The sequence below is a fragment of the Salvelinus namaycush genome, chromosome 41, assembly GCF_016432855.1.
Source record: "Salvelinus namaycush isolate Seneca chromosome 41, SaNama_1.0, whole genome shotgun sequence".
Lineage (NCBI taxonomy): Eukaryota > Metazoa > Chordata > Actinopteri > Salmoniformes > Salmonidae > Salvelinus > Salvelinus namaycush.
The window spans coordinates 1,630,309-1,649,146 of record NC_052347.1 but is presented as its reverse complement, the minus strand read 5'-3'; the positions used below and the strand labels follow the sequence as shown (position 1 = coordinate 1,649,146).

General features: G+C 41.0%; 1 protein-coding gene across 1 annotated transcript in view; it reads right to left on the bottom strand.

Annotated features, from left to right (window-relative positions):
* The window catches only part of LOC120033943 (corticotropin-releasing factor receptor 1-like), a 112,603-nt gene extending 95,348 nt beyond the window's left edge, over positions 1 to 17,255 (bottom strand). Inside the window, exons 1-2 of the mRNA XM_038980347.1 lie at positions 17,247 to 17,255; positions 2,935 to 3,022 (exon numbers count right to left, since the gene is read on the bottom strand). Of these exons, the coding sequence (XP_038836275.1) occupies positions 2,935 to 3,022; positions 17,247 to 17,255 (97 nt within the window). The remainder of the gene's footprint in view (positions 1 to 2,934; positions 3,023 to 17,246) is intronic.
* Between the last annotated feature and the right edge of the window lie 1,583 nt (positions 17,256 to 18,838).

The following is an 18,838-nucleotide window of genomic DNA, read 5'->3' as shown; positions in this document are numbered from 1 at the left end:
ATCCTTTCTCAGTAACCATCTTTTAACAGACTGGGTAAAAGGGAATCAAAGAAGTGACAAAAAATAAAGATTCACATTGAATCCCATTTTAAACACCATCATGGTGAGTGAGAGATATGGATGATTTCATCCGTGATATGACTAGATAATGTGCTTGACATGATTTTCTCAATGCTCCGATGATTAAGCTCTTCTCCTTTCATAGCCCTCTGTATAGCCAACTGTACACCTGTCTGAAGGTTTGTGCTACAGGTCAAACTGTTGTTTCATTACAGGTCAAATGAGTCTAGAATCTTGTCAGTCAAACCCTCATAATGTTGGAAGCTATAAAGACTATGAAGTGTGCTCTATAACCTGACATCTCTTCCCCATGCAGTCTCTGATCACTTAGAGATAATCCATCATCATAGATCTTATCGAATCTGAGCTCCACCAATGTCCTCAAACACACTGCGTTTACACATACAGCACAAAGCAACCGCTCTACATAATCTTTTTGATTGGCCTTTGAAGTGAAAGTGAGGGGTGAAGGGTGCGAGGGGTGGGAGGACTAATCCTTATGGAAAAGAATATGCAATCATCACAGACTACTCCTAGATTGATACTGAGGGTAACTGAGGTGCAACTCTAAGTCCCATCACAGACAGTCTTGATAAACTGTTCATGCAAAAAGATCCCACAGCCTATGGAATTCTCCTGCTCACACCTTTGTCATGTAGTCAAGTCAACTTCAGACAATGCCTGTGTCCGAAATGGCACCCTATTAATTTTATAGTGCTCTAATTTTGACCCTATTCCTTGTATTTTAAAATGTAACCTTTATTTAACTAAGCAAGTCAGTTAAGAACAAATTCTTATTTACAATGACGGCCTAACCCGGACGACGCTGGGCCAATTGTGCGCCGCCCTATGGGACTCCCAATCACGGCCAAATGTGGTACAGCCTGGATTCAAACCAGGTACTGTAGTGACGCCTCTGACCGCTGCACCACTTGGGAGCCCATATACTGTTATGCACTACTTTATCCAGAGCTCTATGGGCCCTAGTCAAAATTAGTGTACTTTAAAGCCAATAGGATGCCATTGAAGACACATCCAATGCCTTTTTATAACTGAAGGGTGAACTGTGATTTGTGATTGGCCAATTGAACCATCTGGGAACAATAAGAATGGCACTACTGACAGAGGTAATAGCACATCTCACAACAACCTCTTCTATCTGAGTGCAGAGCGGGGTACTTTCATCTCATCACAATTTCATCTCGGAGTGTCTTCCTTTCACCTCAACACAATTTCATCTGAAATATCTCAAGTGCTCTCTGACCAAAGCTACTGTACTGTATATTGTATAGCTCACTCTAGGAAAGTCTTAAAGAGCAACTAGACATAAAAAATGAAATAAAAATAATATATATTTCTCTGGTTGACAATGGCCTATGTTGCATCGATAAGTCAGAAACATTGATTATTGTTAAAAACATGTACTACAAAGTGTAAATAGCATAATTATGGTCATAAAGTCAGTATCTTCCAAAATGGAGATTTGCGAGATTTATAGAAGCTGTTGGGTTTTGATTTTGATCATGCCTACTTGCCCATTCACACAGATGGTAACGCCAAGGGAGAATTGTCATGCACGGAGAAACAGCTATGCTGATCGCGCTCAATCTAATCATACGATAGAACCCACAGGCAGTGACAGACCTGCCCACATTACAGAGTGCCTGGGACTTGTTACACATAAGACAACACGTCGCCAATGTTATGTTGAAAGACCACTTGGCCCCTAAACTTATTGTGTGGCAACTTGCTGATGTGTTTGATAGTAATCACTCGAGTCTGCCACTGTTTTGGGCAAAATTACAAATGAAGACAATGCACACATGCATACCAACTGCCATGATTCAATATTCAAAACTTCAGAACCCATTAGCGAGCATCTTGTGTCCCACCGCAGCATGTTTTGTAACATGATTTCCTATGAAACACTGCCAGACAGACATACACTCTGGTAATAGATAATGAGAAAGTTGTAAAAACTCAAAGACACCAAAGCACTTTGCCACTCGCGAGTGACTTGATAAGCTTTTGCTTGATAAGCTGATTTTGCTAACTATGCTAAGTGCCTTCTAGCTACTAGCTAGCTTTATTGACAACCACAGAGATGGAATCAGCTAGTGATTTTATGCACTGATAAACAGTGTGTACTGTAGCTAGTGCTTTATTTTACGATAGTTCGACAGCTTGCTGAAGTTGTAGACATGTTCTCAGAAATCAGTCTCGAGCGTAGTAGCACTGCAGTGCACTTCTAGTTTCCATGCAACAAAAAAAAATACTTGAGAAATACTGCACCAGACACCTTAGCTAGATGTCAAATTGCGCGACTAAGACCTCCTCGGCAAAACTTTTAAGTTAATTATATATTTCTTGATTCATCTTAATTAATTCAGACTATACTGAGGGAATTTTTTTGCTACTGTGACTCAATAAGGACAAACAAAAATAACTACCAAGGTACAATATAGTGAACATAACACATCCACCTCAAACCATACCTACTAGACCGAAATCTTATTTTTCTTAATGAGCAGCAGAAAAACACATGCAGAATCAGTTCAGCCCCCCATTCAAAAAAATATATATTTGAAGGCTTTGTGTCATCATAGGTGATTGGGACTATAGAGTGCACATGGACTTCGATTGGGAACACATTCTTGCCCAATTGCATTCCTGTTTTCCACTGATGCTGTGGACTGACCAATAATGACTGTTGTTGCCTATGTACAGTATTCCACCCGTGCCTATTCAGTGATGGGAAGAACTCAGAATGAGTTCAACTCCCTATTTAACATCATAGACCATCAAAAATGTTCCTCCACCATATTCCCCGCCCACATAGAAAACCGTCCTTATACGATTGGAGGAGGGCCTCACCAGTGAGATTGGTGGACAGCAGTAGCAGTGTATCACAGGTCAGGTCAGCCGTTGTCCCGGAAATCACCACAGCCCAGATGGTCAACACCTGAACAGGAAAAGAGAAAACAAGTCTCGTCAGTCTATTTCTGGAACTGGGGTAAAACCAATTGTTATACATAAGTTTAATAATACTGATGTGAATTTCACTGTCGACTTGAGACGAGGGAAACATAGGCCGACACTGTATCTAGTGTCTAGTGTCTAGCATGAGTCAGCCAACCTCCCACACAAAAAGGCTGACAATATCCCCAAGCTCCCAATAGTGCCCTTCTATGCTGTTCACTGAATAAAACAAATATGTTCATGTATCAAATTCATTGACTATCAGACATACTCCCAGTCTCAGCATCATAAAATACTGCATTCATTTCATATGTTGGTTTTATGCACATATTTTACATTTGTGGCATGAACATGTTATTTATATACATTATTTCCCTATAAGGTTCCCTGATGTACAGTATGATGAACAAGCAGCGTAGTTATAACATTCAGGACTTGTTCCATTGAACCTGAAGTACAAACATGAATGTAAATTATGTCATGTGGGCTATAAAGAATATATTCCCATGCATTGCACCCTTTCCCTTCTGAATACCCTGGCTATTTACATACCTAGGGAAACGCATGCAGTAGATACATAAATACCCCTATAGGCCAGGAATCATACACTAGATTCAGCCGCAGGCCGATTTGTTCTTGAGCGAATGGTCAGGGGGCCGGAAGATAATTACAAATCATTTGTAGACTGCACATTTTAAACCTTGCTTACATTTGTATACAATCACATATACAGGTAGCTGCCAAAATAATGGAAACACGAGTAAACGAGGGATACAAAGTATATTGTATATCTGAGATGGTACCGCAGGAGATGGCTGCTGTTTAAAGGGCTCCTTACCAATTGTGCTATTGTGTGTGTTTTTTCACGTTATTTGTAACTTATTTTGTACATAATGTTTCTGCCACCGTCTCTTATGACTGAAAAGAGCTTCTGGATATCAGGACAGCAATTACTCAACTCGTACTGGACAAAGATGATATCTTTAACGAGCCGGAAGCGAAGGATTTACTTCAGCCCCCCGACATGGCCTAAATCCCTGTCGTTCGCATGAAGAAGAGAGGGAGATATTGGAGGTCGGGGTGCCTTGTAAGGAGCCATCAGTGAGTGAGTAATCTGCATCTACCATCAGTCCTATTAGCCAACGTGCAATCATTGGATAATAAAATGGATCAAGACTATCCTACTAACAGGACATTAAACACTGTAATATCTTATGTTTCACCGAGTCGTGGCTGAACGACTACATGCAGTTGGCTGGGTTTTCGGTGCATCGGGAAGATAGAACACCTGCTTCGGTGAGACAAGGGGTGGCGGTCTGTGTCTATTTGTAAATAACAGCTGCCACACAAAATCGAATATTAAGGAAGTCTCGAGGTTTTGATCGCCTGAGGTAGAGTATCTCATGATAAGCTGTAGACCAAACTATTTACCAAGAGACACGTAGAAAGTTCTCCCTCGCCCTCCATTTGGCAAATCTGACCATAACTCTATCCTCCTGATTCCTGATTCCTGCTTACAAGCAAAAACTAAAACAGGTTATACCAGTGACGGATTACCAGGATGTTTACGCCGAGCATGCGCTGACCAACTGGCAAGTCACTTCACTGACATTTTCAACCTGTCCCTGACCAAGTCTGATATACCAACATGTTTCAAGCAGACCACCATAGTCCTTCATCCTCAACACAGGGGCCCCTCAGTGGTGCGTGTTTAATCCCCTCCTGTACTCCCTCTTCACCAATGATTGCATGGCCAAGCACGACTCCAACACCATCATTAAGTTTCCCGATGGCACAACAGTGGTGGGCCTGATCACCAACAATGATGAGACAGTCTATAGGGAGGAGGTCAGAGACCTGGCAGTGTGTTGCCAAGATGACAACCTTTCCCTCAACGTGATCAAGACAAAGGAGGTGATTGTGGACTACAGGAAAAGGAGGACTGAGCATGCACCCATTCTCAGCAATGGGGCTGTAGTGGAGCAGTTTGAAAGTTTAATGTTCCTTGGTGTCCACATCACCAATGACCTATCATTGTCCAAACACACCAAGACAGTCGTGAAGAGGGCATGACAAAACCTATTCCCCCTCGGGAGACGGAAAAGATTTGGTATGGGTTCTCAGATCCTCAAAAAGTTCTACAACTGCACCATCAAGAGCATCCTGACTGGTTGCATCACCCCCTGGTATGGCAACTGCTCAGCCTCTGACCGCAAGGCACTACAGAGGGTAGTGGGTACAGCCCAGTACATCACTGGGGCCAAGCTTACTGCCATCCAGGACCTCTATACCAGGCGGTGTTAGAGAAGGCCCTAAAAATTGCCAAAGACTCCAGCCACCCTAGTCATAGACTGTTCTCTCTGCTGCCGGCACGGCAAGCGGTACCGGAGCGCCAAGTCTAGGTCCAAAAGGCTTCAGCTTCTACCCCCAAGCCATACGACTCCTGAACAGGTAATCAAATGGCTACATGGACTATTTGCAATTAAAACATTTTTTTTAATTTTGTTTATTTTAGTAAATACTTTCTTAAAACCATATCTTTATTAACTGCATTATTGGTTAAGGGCTTGTAAGCACTTCACTGTAAGATCTACACCTGTTGTATTCGGCACGTGACAAATAACATTTATTTGATTTGATTGAAAGTAGGTTCTTCCACACAGGTGTGGTTCCTGAGTTAACTAAGCAATTATCATCCCATTATGTATAAACACGCTGGGCAGGCCATTGTTTTGGCTACCATGGCTATGGGAACACAATAGGGAGTCAATGGCCCAATCCACGGGGCACGAGTGGTCACTGAATGGTTTGATGAGCACGAAAACGATGTAAACCATATGCCACGGTCTTCTCAGTCACCAGATCTCAACCCAATTGAACACTTGAGTTTCTGGAGCGGCGCCTGAGACAGCGTTTTCCACCACCGTCAACAAAATACCAAATGATGGTGGAAGAATGGTGAATCCCTTCTTGAGAGTTCCAGACACTTGTCAAGGTGCAGTGAAGCTGTTATGGCTTGTGGTGGCCCACCATTCCATTAAGACACTTTATGATTCCTTTTTTTGTTTTGTTTTGGAAGCAGACGACACAGTTCTGTATATACATCTGGCCCTTCTTTGGACACTGTGTTAGCAAACCTCCAAACGAGCTTCAATGCCATACAACACTCCTTCCATGGCCTCCAACTGCTTTTAAATACTAGTAAAACTAAATGCATGCTCTTCAACCGATTGCTGCCCGCACCCGCCCGCCCGACTAGCATCACTACTCTGGACGGTTCTGACTTAGAATATGTGGACAACTACATATACCTAGGTGTCTGGTTAGACTGTAAACTCTCCTTCCAGACTCATATTAACATTAAGCATCTCCAATCCAAAATTAAATCTAGAATCGGCTTCCTATTTTGCAACAAAGCCTCCTTCACTCATGTTGCCAAACATACCCTCATAAAACTGACTATCCTACCGATCCTTGACTTCGACGATGTCATTTACAAAATAGCCTCCATCAGTCTACTCAGCAAATTGGATGTAGTCTATCACAGTGCCATCCGTTTGTCACCAAAGCCCCATATACTACCCACCACTGCGAACTGTATGCTCTCGTTGTTTAGCTCTCGCTACATATTCATCGCCAAACCCAATGTCTCCAGGTCATCTATAAGTCTTTGTTAGGTAAAGCCCCACCTTATCTCAGCTTACTGGTCACCATAGCAGCACCCACTCGTAGCACGCGCTCTAGCAGGTATATTTCACTGGTCATCCCCAAAGCCAACACCACCTTTGGCCGGCTTTCCTTCCAGTTCTCTGCTGCCAATAACTGGAACGAATTGGAAAAAAATCACTGAAGCCTTATATCTCCCTCTCTAACTTTAAGCATCAGCTGTCAGAGCAGCTTACCGATCACTGTACCTGTACTGTCGTGCCCAAAAGTTTTGTTCCCCGAGCCACTTAGTTATCACTTTTGCCTTATGGCAAGGTGCTCCATCATGCTGGAAAAGGCATTGTTCGTCACCAAACTGTTCCTGGATGGTTGGGAGAAGTTGCCCTCGGAGGATGTGTTGGTACCATTCTTTATTCATGGCTGTGTTCTTAGGCAAAATTGTGAGTGAGCCCACTCCCTTGGCTGAGGAGCAACCCCACACATGAATGGTCTCAGGATGCTTTACTGTTGGCATGACACAGGACTGATGGTAGCGCTCACCTTGTCTTCTCTGGTCAAGCTTTTTTCCAGATGCCCCAAACAATCGGAAAGGGGATTCATCAGAGAAAATGACTTTACCCCAGTCCTCAGCAGTCCAATCCCTGTACCTTTTGCAGAATATCAGTTTGTCCCTGATGTTTTTCCTGGCGAGAAGTGGCTTCTTTGCTGCCCTTCTTGACACCAAGCCATCCTACAAAAGTCTTTGCCTCACTCTGCGTGCAGATGCACCTGCCTGCTGCCATTCCTGAGCAAGCTCTGTACTGGTGTTGCCCTGATCCTGCAGCTGAATCAACTTTAGGAGATGGTCCTGGTGCTTGCTGGACTTTCTTGGGCGCCCTGAAGCCTTCTTCACAACAATTGAACCGTTCTCCTTGAAGTTCTTGATGATCCGATAAATGGTTGATTTAGGTGCAATCTTACTGGCAGCAATATCCTTGCCTGTGAAGCCCTTTTTGTGCAAAGCAATTATGATGGCACGTGTTTCATTGCAGGTAACCATGATTGACAGAGGAATAACAATGATTCCAAGCACCACCCTCCTTTTGAAGCTTCCAGTCTGTTATTCGAACTCAATCAGCATGACAGAGTGATCTCCAGCCTTGTCCTCGTCAACACTCACACCTGTGTTAACGAGAGAATCACTGACATGATGTCAGCTGGTCCTTTTGTGGCAGGGCTGAAATGCAGTGGAAATGTTTTTGGGGGATTTAGTTCATTTGCATGGCAAAGAGGGACTTTGCAGTTAATTGCAATTCATCTGATCACTCTTGATAACATTCTGGAGTATATGCAAATTGCCATCATACAAACTGAGGCAGCAGACTTTGTGAAAATTAATATTTGTGTAACGTCTCTCGTCGGAAGGCATGGACCAAAACGCAGCTTGATAAGTGTTCATGAATCTTCATTACTCAAAAAACACTTGAACAAAATAACAAAGAGAAAAAAACGAAACAGTTCTGTCAGGTGCAGACACTAAACAGAAAATAACTACACATAAAACACAGGTGGGAAAAAGGCTGCCTAAGTATGATTCCCAATCAGAGACAACGATAGACAGCTGCCTCTGATTGGGAACCACACTCGGCCAAAAACAAAGAAATAGAAAACATAGAAATAAAGAAACTAGAATGCCCACCCTAGTCACAATTTGTGTCACTCAACTTTTGTTTCACCACTATGGCCTATTTATTGCCTTACCTCCCTAATCTTACTACATTTGTACACACTGTACATAGACTTTTCTATTGTGTTATTGACTGTATGTTTGTTTATCCCATGTGTAACTCTGTGCTGTTGTTTTTGTCGCACTGCTTTGCTTTATCTTGGCCAGGTCGCATTTGTAAATGAGAACTTGTTCTCAACTGGCCTACCTGGTTAAACAAATGTGAGATAAAAAAATAATTTAAAAAAGTTACCTGTATGCGTAGGAATACTTTGGAAAAGATTTCCAAAATTAAAATCCCTTGGAGCTGATTTGCTGTCCAACAATTCAATTGTATTTATTTATTTTTAACTTTGGGGTGGGGGGGGCAAATAAAATCACCCCCGAGCCAAATTGTTGGGGGAAAAAATATTTGGGAAAATAAATGTTTTCAACCTGTTGCAAGGATGGCTAAATGGAACTCATGCTGGCCGTATTTCAAAAACCCAAACCGCCCATTCTTTCAGTGGTCGGTTGTGTGTGAAGAGCCACTAGCGCCACAGGCTACTAGAAAAGCACAGCAGGTCCTGCCTGAGGCCCTTCATTGAGGAAAAATGTATTTCAGGGCCCACACACCCACACAGAGAAGAGGAGAAGAGGGGGAGACTAATCTAAGACCCCCCTCCCCTTCTCCTCCCCCCATCCCTCCTCTGAGGTTTCCGACACGAGACACTCTAAATTGATTTGTGACCTACATTTCGTAATGTGCTGAAATTGGAAAGCAAGAATTCAAAAGAAAAAACACACACAGGAGCCTGATCTGCCGTAGAGCCAGTACACTCAAAATAGTCTCATCTGCTTAAGAACATTAATGGGGCTTTATGTAACCTCATCTGCTTGCTTGTTTGCTTTGCTGGTGTCCTTGTTGATGGAAGGAGAGTTCAGAGTGTGTCACAAGGAGCTGCACTTGAAACATTCTTTATCCTCTGTGATTCATTATCACAACAAAACGATACTCGGTGTCAGGAGCATGTTCTGGCATAACCTTCAGCTTAAACACAAGATGTGGAATCTTTCTCAAGTGTTAAATGACTATTCTGCGTTGGATAGTAATGGAACTGTCTGATAAAATCGGTTGCTTTTCCATGGTCATTTTCTAAGAATGCATGCAGTCTTCCATAGTAATAAGCTGGCAGAATATTTGACCAATCGATCTTCACAAAAATTGTGTCAGCCTTGATAGTGCAACACAAGCGTACATTCATGAAAAGTTATTCTTATGACTGACATTCGCATAATTAGCATGATTGGCAACAGTACAACATCAATTAATTGAATTCACTCAACCAATTCAGACACAGCCATGTGGTGTGAAGATGATGCACAGCAGGTATCTTTCACACATGAGGAATATTTTACCAAGCTGTCACGTTCCTGACCTATTGTTCCTTTTTCTTTTATTTATTTAGTTGGTCAGGGCGTGAGTTGGGGTGGGTTGTCTTTGTGTGTTTTGTCTAGTTTAGGGTGTGTGTATTGTTTAAGGGGTTTTTAGTATGTATGGGGTTGTGTTCAGTGTAGGTGTTTAGGAAAGTCTATGGTTGCCTGATTTGGTTCTCAATCAGAGACAGCTGTTTATTGTTGTCTCTGATTGGGAGCCATATTTAAGGCAGCCATAGGCTTTAGGTGTTTGTGGGTAATTGTCTATGTCTATGTTTGCACTTAGTCGTTTATAGCTTCACGTTCGTCTATTTTGTTGTTTTGTTTTTTCTTCTAAATAAAGAGAAGATGTATTTTTCACACGCTGCGCCTTGGTCCTCTCTCTCACAGCAAGACGATCGTGACACAAGCGCATAACACTTCTGTGTTAAGTGATGCCCACTTCATAAACCATTTGAATAAGTGCATGGTTGGTAAAAGAAATGAAAAGTAACGGTGACAGAATGATGGAGACTTTGTGGTCTTTATCCCTATATCCCAAATATATTCATAGTCCTTCCTTATCCTCTGATTGGAAAAGGATCCAGAAGCATGCTTAAGTCTCCGCCCAAAGCCCAACACAATGCAGTTTGGGGTGGTAAGAGAGAGAGAGATATTTGGTATTTTTTCTATTTTACAACAGCCCTCACTGTGGCAGAGTGTTAAGTAAATCTCCCCAAAGCCTTGGGCTGGCACGGATATACTGTATACCTAGGGGTCATGGGCAGGTTGGCATGGAGATATATCCAGGGGTCATGAGCAGGTTGGCATGCAGATATATCCAGGGATCATTGACTCTTTATGCCCATGTGGTCTTCTATACCACTCTCTTCCTCTCCTAAGCAAAGTGGGCAGGAGTGAGTGTGCATGTATTTAAACATGTATAATTTAAAGTGCAGTTGGCAGTTTAAAGGTTCAATACTGCGATTTTTCAATTTTCCCTCATATTTCAACAGTGTCTCCTGCCAACTCTGAATGAGACATTCTGCTCATCTCAATTTGGGTGGAGTTGAATGGAAATCTCCACTCATGATGTCAAAAGCCTGAGAAGAACCCATCCCAGAGGGGATTTTTGCTGAATCAGAAAATGATGATCTGTCAATCACTCTCAAACCATAATTAGAAAGAATGTCTGAGGTGCAGCAAGTAAAGAGTAAAGAAACTTCTGTCACTCACAAACTGCACCTCTAGCAAATCGATCTCAAGGCACATATCACTCATGAATTTGAGCACAAACCAGGGGTTAGAATCGGTTCAGGGAACAGAACCAAAAACTGGAACAGAAAGTGATCCATACAAAAAAAACGCAACAAAGCGCCAATGCAAAGCCTTCACTCTGTCACTCAGAAACATATTCCGGTGTCTGCCTTCAAGCTGAAAATCTTTGCCAGTGTTTGTGCATGTTTAGGCTACTTTCCCCTCCCCCTCCAAAGCATAGTACTAGCATTACAAGCTTTATTCAGAAAATAGGGAGAGATTTTAAATTAGCTAGAGAAGAATGGATTACATTTTTCAAAGCTAGTTAAGGAGACTATAGGTCAAGTTATAACGTTTCACGTTGGATTTATTAACTACAAAAAGGTAAGACCTTTTCATTCTGATGCCAGTCTAACCACACAAGCTTGTTAGCTAACTAGCTCAAAGGACATTTAAAATTCCTCTCTAGAAGCCGCTCCTCCTAGGTACAATTATGTGGTTCTAATTCAGAGAATGCATGTCATAACAAGATGCCCAGCGCATCAAGCCTCCTCCCCAACCCTCTCTCGCTTTCTTCCCACCCGCAACATTTCAGTCACATCTTGCGCCATAGGCTACACTTATGTCCATCACGCATGTAAACAACTAGCTTGCCTGCTCTATCCGTACTGATTGGTGAAGTAATTTAATGAGCTAAATAAAAAACGGCTTTAAAAACGGTTGATTTCACAGGTTAAAAAGGAAACAGAAAGGATCAATATAAACCTGTACTTTTTTTTGATTAGAACCGGTTCAGAACTTTATTTTGCTAGTCGGAACAGTGGAACGGAACAAAAATGATTTTTGGTTCCACCCTGGCACGAACGCACGCACAGACACACACATACTCACACACTCCCCCAACAAACATCTGAGTTACAGAGTGAGTACTACATTGCAGAGAGGAGAGGAGAGGAGAGGAGAGGAGAGGAGAGGAGAAAAACACAGGAAGCCAGCCTTCTACCCTCAGTCAGTTATTCAACAGAGCAGAACAGAGGAGTAGGCATGGGGGAGTTCAACTTATAACCTAAAGGTGCTGTGTCCAGCAGAAGCTGTTGTCACCTCTGACTTCATGTGGTTCGCTCTGGTTCACTTCAGTGAAACTGACTGCACACAATGGGAAAATGGAACCTATATGCCAACCATGAGTAAAGCTATCACAAAATAACTGTCACACTCTTCGGGCTGAGATGTTTTTTTTAAAGGTAGCTACTGAGTTAGCACATAACGTTCTGAGAACCATATGTTTCTTAAAGTTTGGTGAAAGTGTGGTTGTCCTATGGTTATTTTGCTACAACCTTTCCACAACTTTCTGGGAATGGTGCAGGATAGTTACTTGGCTTTGGAACATGCCCAGCACATTTAAGTAACTTGACAAAAAATATATTTTTTCTTGGTATTTCATTACTTTAACAGAATGTTTCCTAAAAGTTCAGACATGGTTACATTTTATTTCAATTTGGTAACGTTTAAGGAATGTAAAATCGTGAATGTTCTCAAATAGTTCAGAGAATGTTAAGGGCAAATGTTCTACTGTAGGAATTTCAGTACTTAGGAAATAATGTTCCTTCAGGTTTCCTCATGGTTCTATTTAAAGTAATGTTCTGAAATTGTTCCAAGAACATTAAGAAACAACGTTCTTCTTTGGGAATTTCAGTACTTCGGCAAACGTTACCTATAGGTTTCCTCACAGTTCTATTTGAAGTAATGTTTTTAAATTGTTTCCGAGAACGTTAAGAAAACCTTTCATAAAAACCACAAGAGAACGTTCGAAGAATGTTACTTCAAAAAATATGCATTCTGTTCTCAGCATCAACAAAACTCTCTATCCTCTATCTTGTTAAGTGTGTTCAGGTGTGCTTGCATCCTTTGAAATGGGGTCTGTTTGAATAGACTAAACTGACAAGTTTTGAATGACGTCCTAGCTCCATCCTGGTGGCGCAGTGGACTAATTCCATGTATAGAGAACAGAAGACTATAGGTTTGAATCTCACTGATGCCGAGTCACAATAAAAAAATGTTTAAATAAAACCTCCCATGAAAACGTTCAAGGAACTAGAGTAAAATGTTCTCAGAACCTGCCTTCAACCTAAAAATAAATGTTCCCAGAACAGGCAAAATGTTCACTTCTGTTCTCAGAACATAAAAAAAATGTTTTACACATCAGGAAACATACTGTATGGCTTCGTTCCCATATCTTCCAAGGAACCAAATGTGGTAGCATGGAGAGCTTTCTCACAGGCTTTGGAAAGTCATTGCTAATTGCTAATATTGCTAATATTTGTCCCACTCGTGATGGACTGTTGTACCAATTCTGCTCCTTGAAAACTTGTAAAAATAGACAAGATCCTGCAACCACAGAGAGGTAAATTGTCACGACTTCCAACTTCCTCGACTTCCTCCCTGTTCGGGAGGTGCTCGGCGGTCGTCGTCGCCGGGCCTACTAGCTACCACCGATCCATTTTTCTTTTTTCGTTTGTGTCTGTTTCTTACACCTGTGTTCTATTGAGTTCATTTCTGTGGGTTTATTAACCTCGTTACCTGCTGTTATTTTGTGCGGGATTATTTCTGTGTTTGTTTGGTGCGTGTGCTAGATTGCGCCACAGGCTATTCTGATGGTCGTCTGTGCCGTTGTGATATATTTAGGAGTAGATTGTTTTTTTCCCTCCTGTTGTCACTTCGAATTCCTGTTTTGTTGGGCGCCTTCGTTGGGTTTGTTTCCTGACCAGTTTTGTTGTGCTTTGGACTTCCAAATAAATATTTTACTATTTGGACCTCAGTGCTCTCCTGCTCCTGACTCTTGCACCTACCTCGTCCTAGTGAGGCACCTTACATAAATACCTGTCTATTTATGGAAAAATTGCCATGATTAACTACTTAGTCATATCTCAGTTTACTCACTTACTTATGGAGCTGCCTATTCCTGATGATTTGTTTTTCAAATCATTTGATCAAAAAATATTTTGCTTTAACTGGGACGCTAAACCAGACAAACAAAGCGTGCCTATCTATATAATGAATATGAATTGGTGGGTTGAGATTATTAAATGTAAAAGCACTAAACCTCACTCTAAAAGCTTCACTTACTCAAAAGTTTTACTTGAACTCTAAATGGTTCTCAAGTAGATTACTAAGAAAAGCTCATCCATTGTTTAAAAATAGCCTTTTTTTTTTTTTTTTTTTTTTACAATTAATTGAAAATGATACTATTTTTCAAAGTATCTCTCTTTTTCAAACAAGCATTGCAGAGCTGGCTACAATTTTTTGATGTACCGATTCCATGGTACAGGGTGTATGAGTTGATATATAAAATTACGCAAGATTCAAGACTTTGTGCTTTTCAGCAAAAATTATTATGTAGAATTCTTGCCACCAACATTTTTTTGAATACTTGGGGCATAAAATCATCGAAGCTCTACAGATTTTGTTGTGAGGATACAGAATCAATAAACCATTTATTTTGGTTTTGCCCTCAGGTAGCCTGTTTCTGGTCTTAGGTTCAGGAATGGCTGAAAATGCATAGCATTGATCTAAAATTGACCCTAGATATAGTACTGTTAGGAGATCTGGAGAGACCGGGTCAGTCAATTACTAATATACTAATACTTTTAGTAAAAGTATTTATCTTCAACTCGCAATCTGTGGATTCTATTCGATTAGATAGTAGATTGAAATTGTACGTTAAACATCACAGCATAGTTGAATGATATATGTTGCATAGAATTCCGAAGAGGGTGGCCAGCAGAGAGAGGTGGGATGGGCTGAGGTAAGCTGAGGGTTGGGATGTGGAATCGGAGACAAATGGGAGTGGAGTTGCTGTGCGGGAGATAGAATGATGGTCAAAAATAAAGTCAAAATAAAACATATTAAAAAGTACGTTTGAATGACACTGAGGGGCAGTGTTTTTACAGCTAATGCCGGTTTGCCTGAGGCTGATTCCGTGCAGGTGTTTGTACACATGCATATACACACACTCTCATTCAAATACACACATGTAATAGTGCCAGACATGCACACAAACATATACATTTGGCATTGCTGTTATGATTTTAGTTGTCCTTGATGTCCTTAGTTTTATTTTTTCTTGCATTGTTGTTTGCTGTTCTTTTGTCTTTTTCTTTTTTCTCCTTAGTTAATATTCTTGGTTGTTGGTGCATGGGGGGGGGGGGGGGGGGGGTTCTTGGTGGTGGGGAATGGAATTAATTGTATTTTTTCTTTTTTCTTGGGGGGGACAGTGGCAGGGGTCTCAGATGGTTGAGGGACAGATATTGGAGAACTGTGGGGGGATCATGGAGGGTTCGCGTCCCAGACAGGGGATGAAACGAGTGAGGGTCTGTTTAAGTGTGAAAATGCCGAGTTGCGAGTTCTGAGGTTAAGTCGACAGAATATCTAACAGAGAAGGGTAAAATCAACTTACACAAAGCAATGAAAACAGAACTAGAACGATGGAACACATTTTGTAGGCACGATTGTATTGGCAGCAGAGCCGTGTTCATTTTATGAGCAAATCCCCTGACAGCTTAGCCTAAAATTGTAAACAATGAACAATAGATGGTATTACAACAGGCCACCATAGCCGTGCTCCCATTCTGCAGTTGCCAGAAGGGTTGAAACAATCTAATTCTGACTGTCCATAGTCAGTGTGTGTGATGAGCTATTCTTCTTGGTTTCACTTTAAACAAACTGCCACTTTGGTATTAATGAAGCCTTCATAAACCATGCACAGTATACAACATGCATTGATGCTTGAGAAAACATTCATTAACAACAATCTTCAATAATGGAAATGTACACTACCGTTCAAAAGTTTGGGGTCACCTAGAAATGTCCTTGTTTTTGAAAGAAAAACAATTTTTTTGTCCATTAAAATAACATCAAATTGATCAGAAATACAGCGTAGACATTGTTAATGTTGTAAATGACTATTGTAGCGGGAAATATCTGCTGGCCTTCTAGGCAGAGTTCCTCTGCCCAGTGTCTGTGTTCTTTTTCACATCTTAATCTTTTATTGGCCAGTCTGAGATATGGCTTTTTCTTTGCAACTCTGCCTAGAAGACTGGTGTTTTGCGGGTACTATTTAACTTCTTTGGGCTGCAAGCCCGAAGCCGGGCACAATATGACAACAGCCACTTCAAGTGCAGGGCGCGAAATTCAAAATATATTTTTTAGAAATATTTAACTTTCACACATTAACAAGTCCAATACAGCATATGAAAGATAAACATCTTGTGAATCCAGCCAACATGTCCGCTTTTTAAAATGTTTTACAGCGAAAACACCACATATATTTATGTTAGCTCACCACCAAATACAAAAAAGGACAGACATTTTTCACAGCACAGGTAGCATGCACAAAGCCAACCTAACTAACCAAGAAATAACTTCATCAGATGACAGTCTTATAACATGTTATACAATAAATCTATGTTTTGTTCGAAAAATGTGCATATTTGAGGTATAAATCAGTTTTACATTGCAGCTACCGTCACAAATAGGACCGAAGCAGCCAGAGTAATTACAGACACCAACGTCAAATACCTAAATACTCATCATAAAACATTTCTGAAAAATACATGGTGTACAGCAAATGAAAGACAGGCATCTTGTGATTCCAGCCAATATTTCCGATTTCTTAAGTGTTTTACAGCGAAAACACAATATAGCATTATATTAGCTTACCACAATAGCCAGAAACACAAGCCATTCCCCAGCAGCAAAAGTTAGCGATCGTAACAAACCAGCAAAAGATATATAATTTTTTACTAACCTTGATAAGCTTCATCAGATGACAGTCCTATAACATCAGGTTATACATACACTTATGTTTTGTTCGAAAATGTGCATATTTAGAGCTGAAATCAGTGGTTATACATTGTGCTAACGTAGCATCTTTTTCCCACAACGTCCGGATATTTTTCTGACACCCACATTCTGACCAAATAACTATTCATAAACATTACTAAAAAATACATGTTGTATATGTCACGATCGTCTTGATATGAGTGAGAGGACCAAGGCGCAGCATGATATGAATACATCTTCTTTTTATTTATACGAAGACGGAACACGAAACACTTATTCAAACTAACAAAAACAACAAACGACCGTGAAACTACAAACGCAAGTGCACACACAAACTACTTACGTTCGACATCGACTAGACATATACAATGACCCACAACAGCTAAAGCCTATGGCTGCCTTAAATATGGCTCCCAATCAGAGACAACAGAAACCAGCTGTCTCTAATTGGGAACCCATTCAGGCAACCATAGACTTTCCTAGACAACTACACACAACACTAAACCATCTATACTCCTTAACCCTCTAAACCATACAACCCCCTAGACAATACAAAAAACACATACATAATAATAATGAACACAAAGATAACTAAGGCCAGGGTGTGACAGTATAGGAAATTATAGATACACTAGTTCTTAATGCAATCGCCGTGTTGGAATTCTAAAAATAACTTAATTACGACATCCAGCTTAGTTATAGCGAGAGAGTGCCCAAACTCTGGGCGCAAACTACTAGTACAACATGTTCGACAGATATATGAAATAGCATCATAAAATGGGTCCTACTTTTGACGATCTTCCATCAGAATGTTGTACAAGGGGTCCTTTGTCCAGAACAATCGTTGTTTGGATTTAGAATGTCCTCTTCTCCAGTCAATTAGCACGGAAAGCTAGCAAAGTGGCGCGAAGCTCTCCTTCCTGAACAAAGGCACACAACGCAACACGCCTAACGTCCCGAATAAATTTCAATAATCTAATAAAACTATATTGAAAAAACATACTTTACGATGATATTGTCACATGTATGAAATAAAATCAAAGCCGGAGATATTAGTCGTCTATAACGACAGCTTATCAGAAGGCAAAACCAGGTCCCTTCATGCGCTCTCCAGAAAACAGGAAACTGGTGACACGTCATACAAAGAGCTTTTATTCGACCCCAGATCAAGTTATACACTCCATTTCTTCTCTCACTGCCTGTCGACATCTAGTGGAAGACGTATGAAGTGCATGTATTCTAATAAATATCAAGGACATTTATAGGCAGGCCCTAGAACAGAGCATCGATTTCAGATTTTCCACTTCCTGTCAGGAAGTTTGCTGCAAAATGAGTTCTGTTTTACTCACAGATATAATTCAAACGGTTTTAGAAACTAGAGTGTTTTCTATCCAATAGTAATAATAATATGCATATTGTACGAGCAAGAATTGAGTACGAGGCCGTTTGAAATGGGCACCTTTTATCCAGGCTACTCAATACTGCCCCTGCAGCCCAAAGAAGTTAATGAAGCTGCCAGTTTAGGACTTGGGAGGTGTCTGTTTCTCAAACTAGACACTCTAATGTACTTATCCTCTTGCTCAGTTGTGCACTGGGGCCTCCCACTCCTCTTTCTATTCTGGTTAGAGCCAGTTTGCGCTGTTCTGTGAAGGGAGTAGTCCACAGCATTGTACGAGATCTTCAGTTTCTTGGCAATTTCTCACTTGGAATAGCCTTCATTTCTCAGAACAAGAATAGGCTGACGAGTTTCAGAAATAAGTCCTTTGTTTCTGGCCATTTTCTAGTCTAAAGAAGGCCAGTTTTATTGCTTCTTTAATCAGAACAAGTTTTCAGCTGTGCTAACATAATTGCAAAAGGGTTTTCTAATGATCAATTAGCCTTTTAAAATGATAAACTTGGATTAGCTAACACAACGTGCCATTGGAACACAGGAGT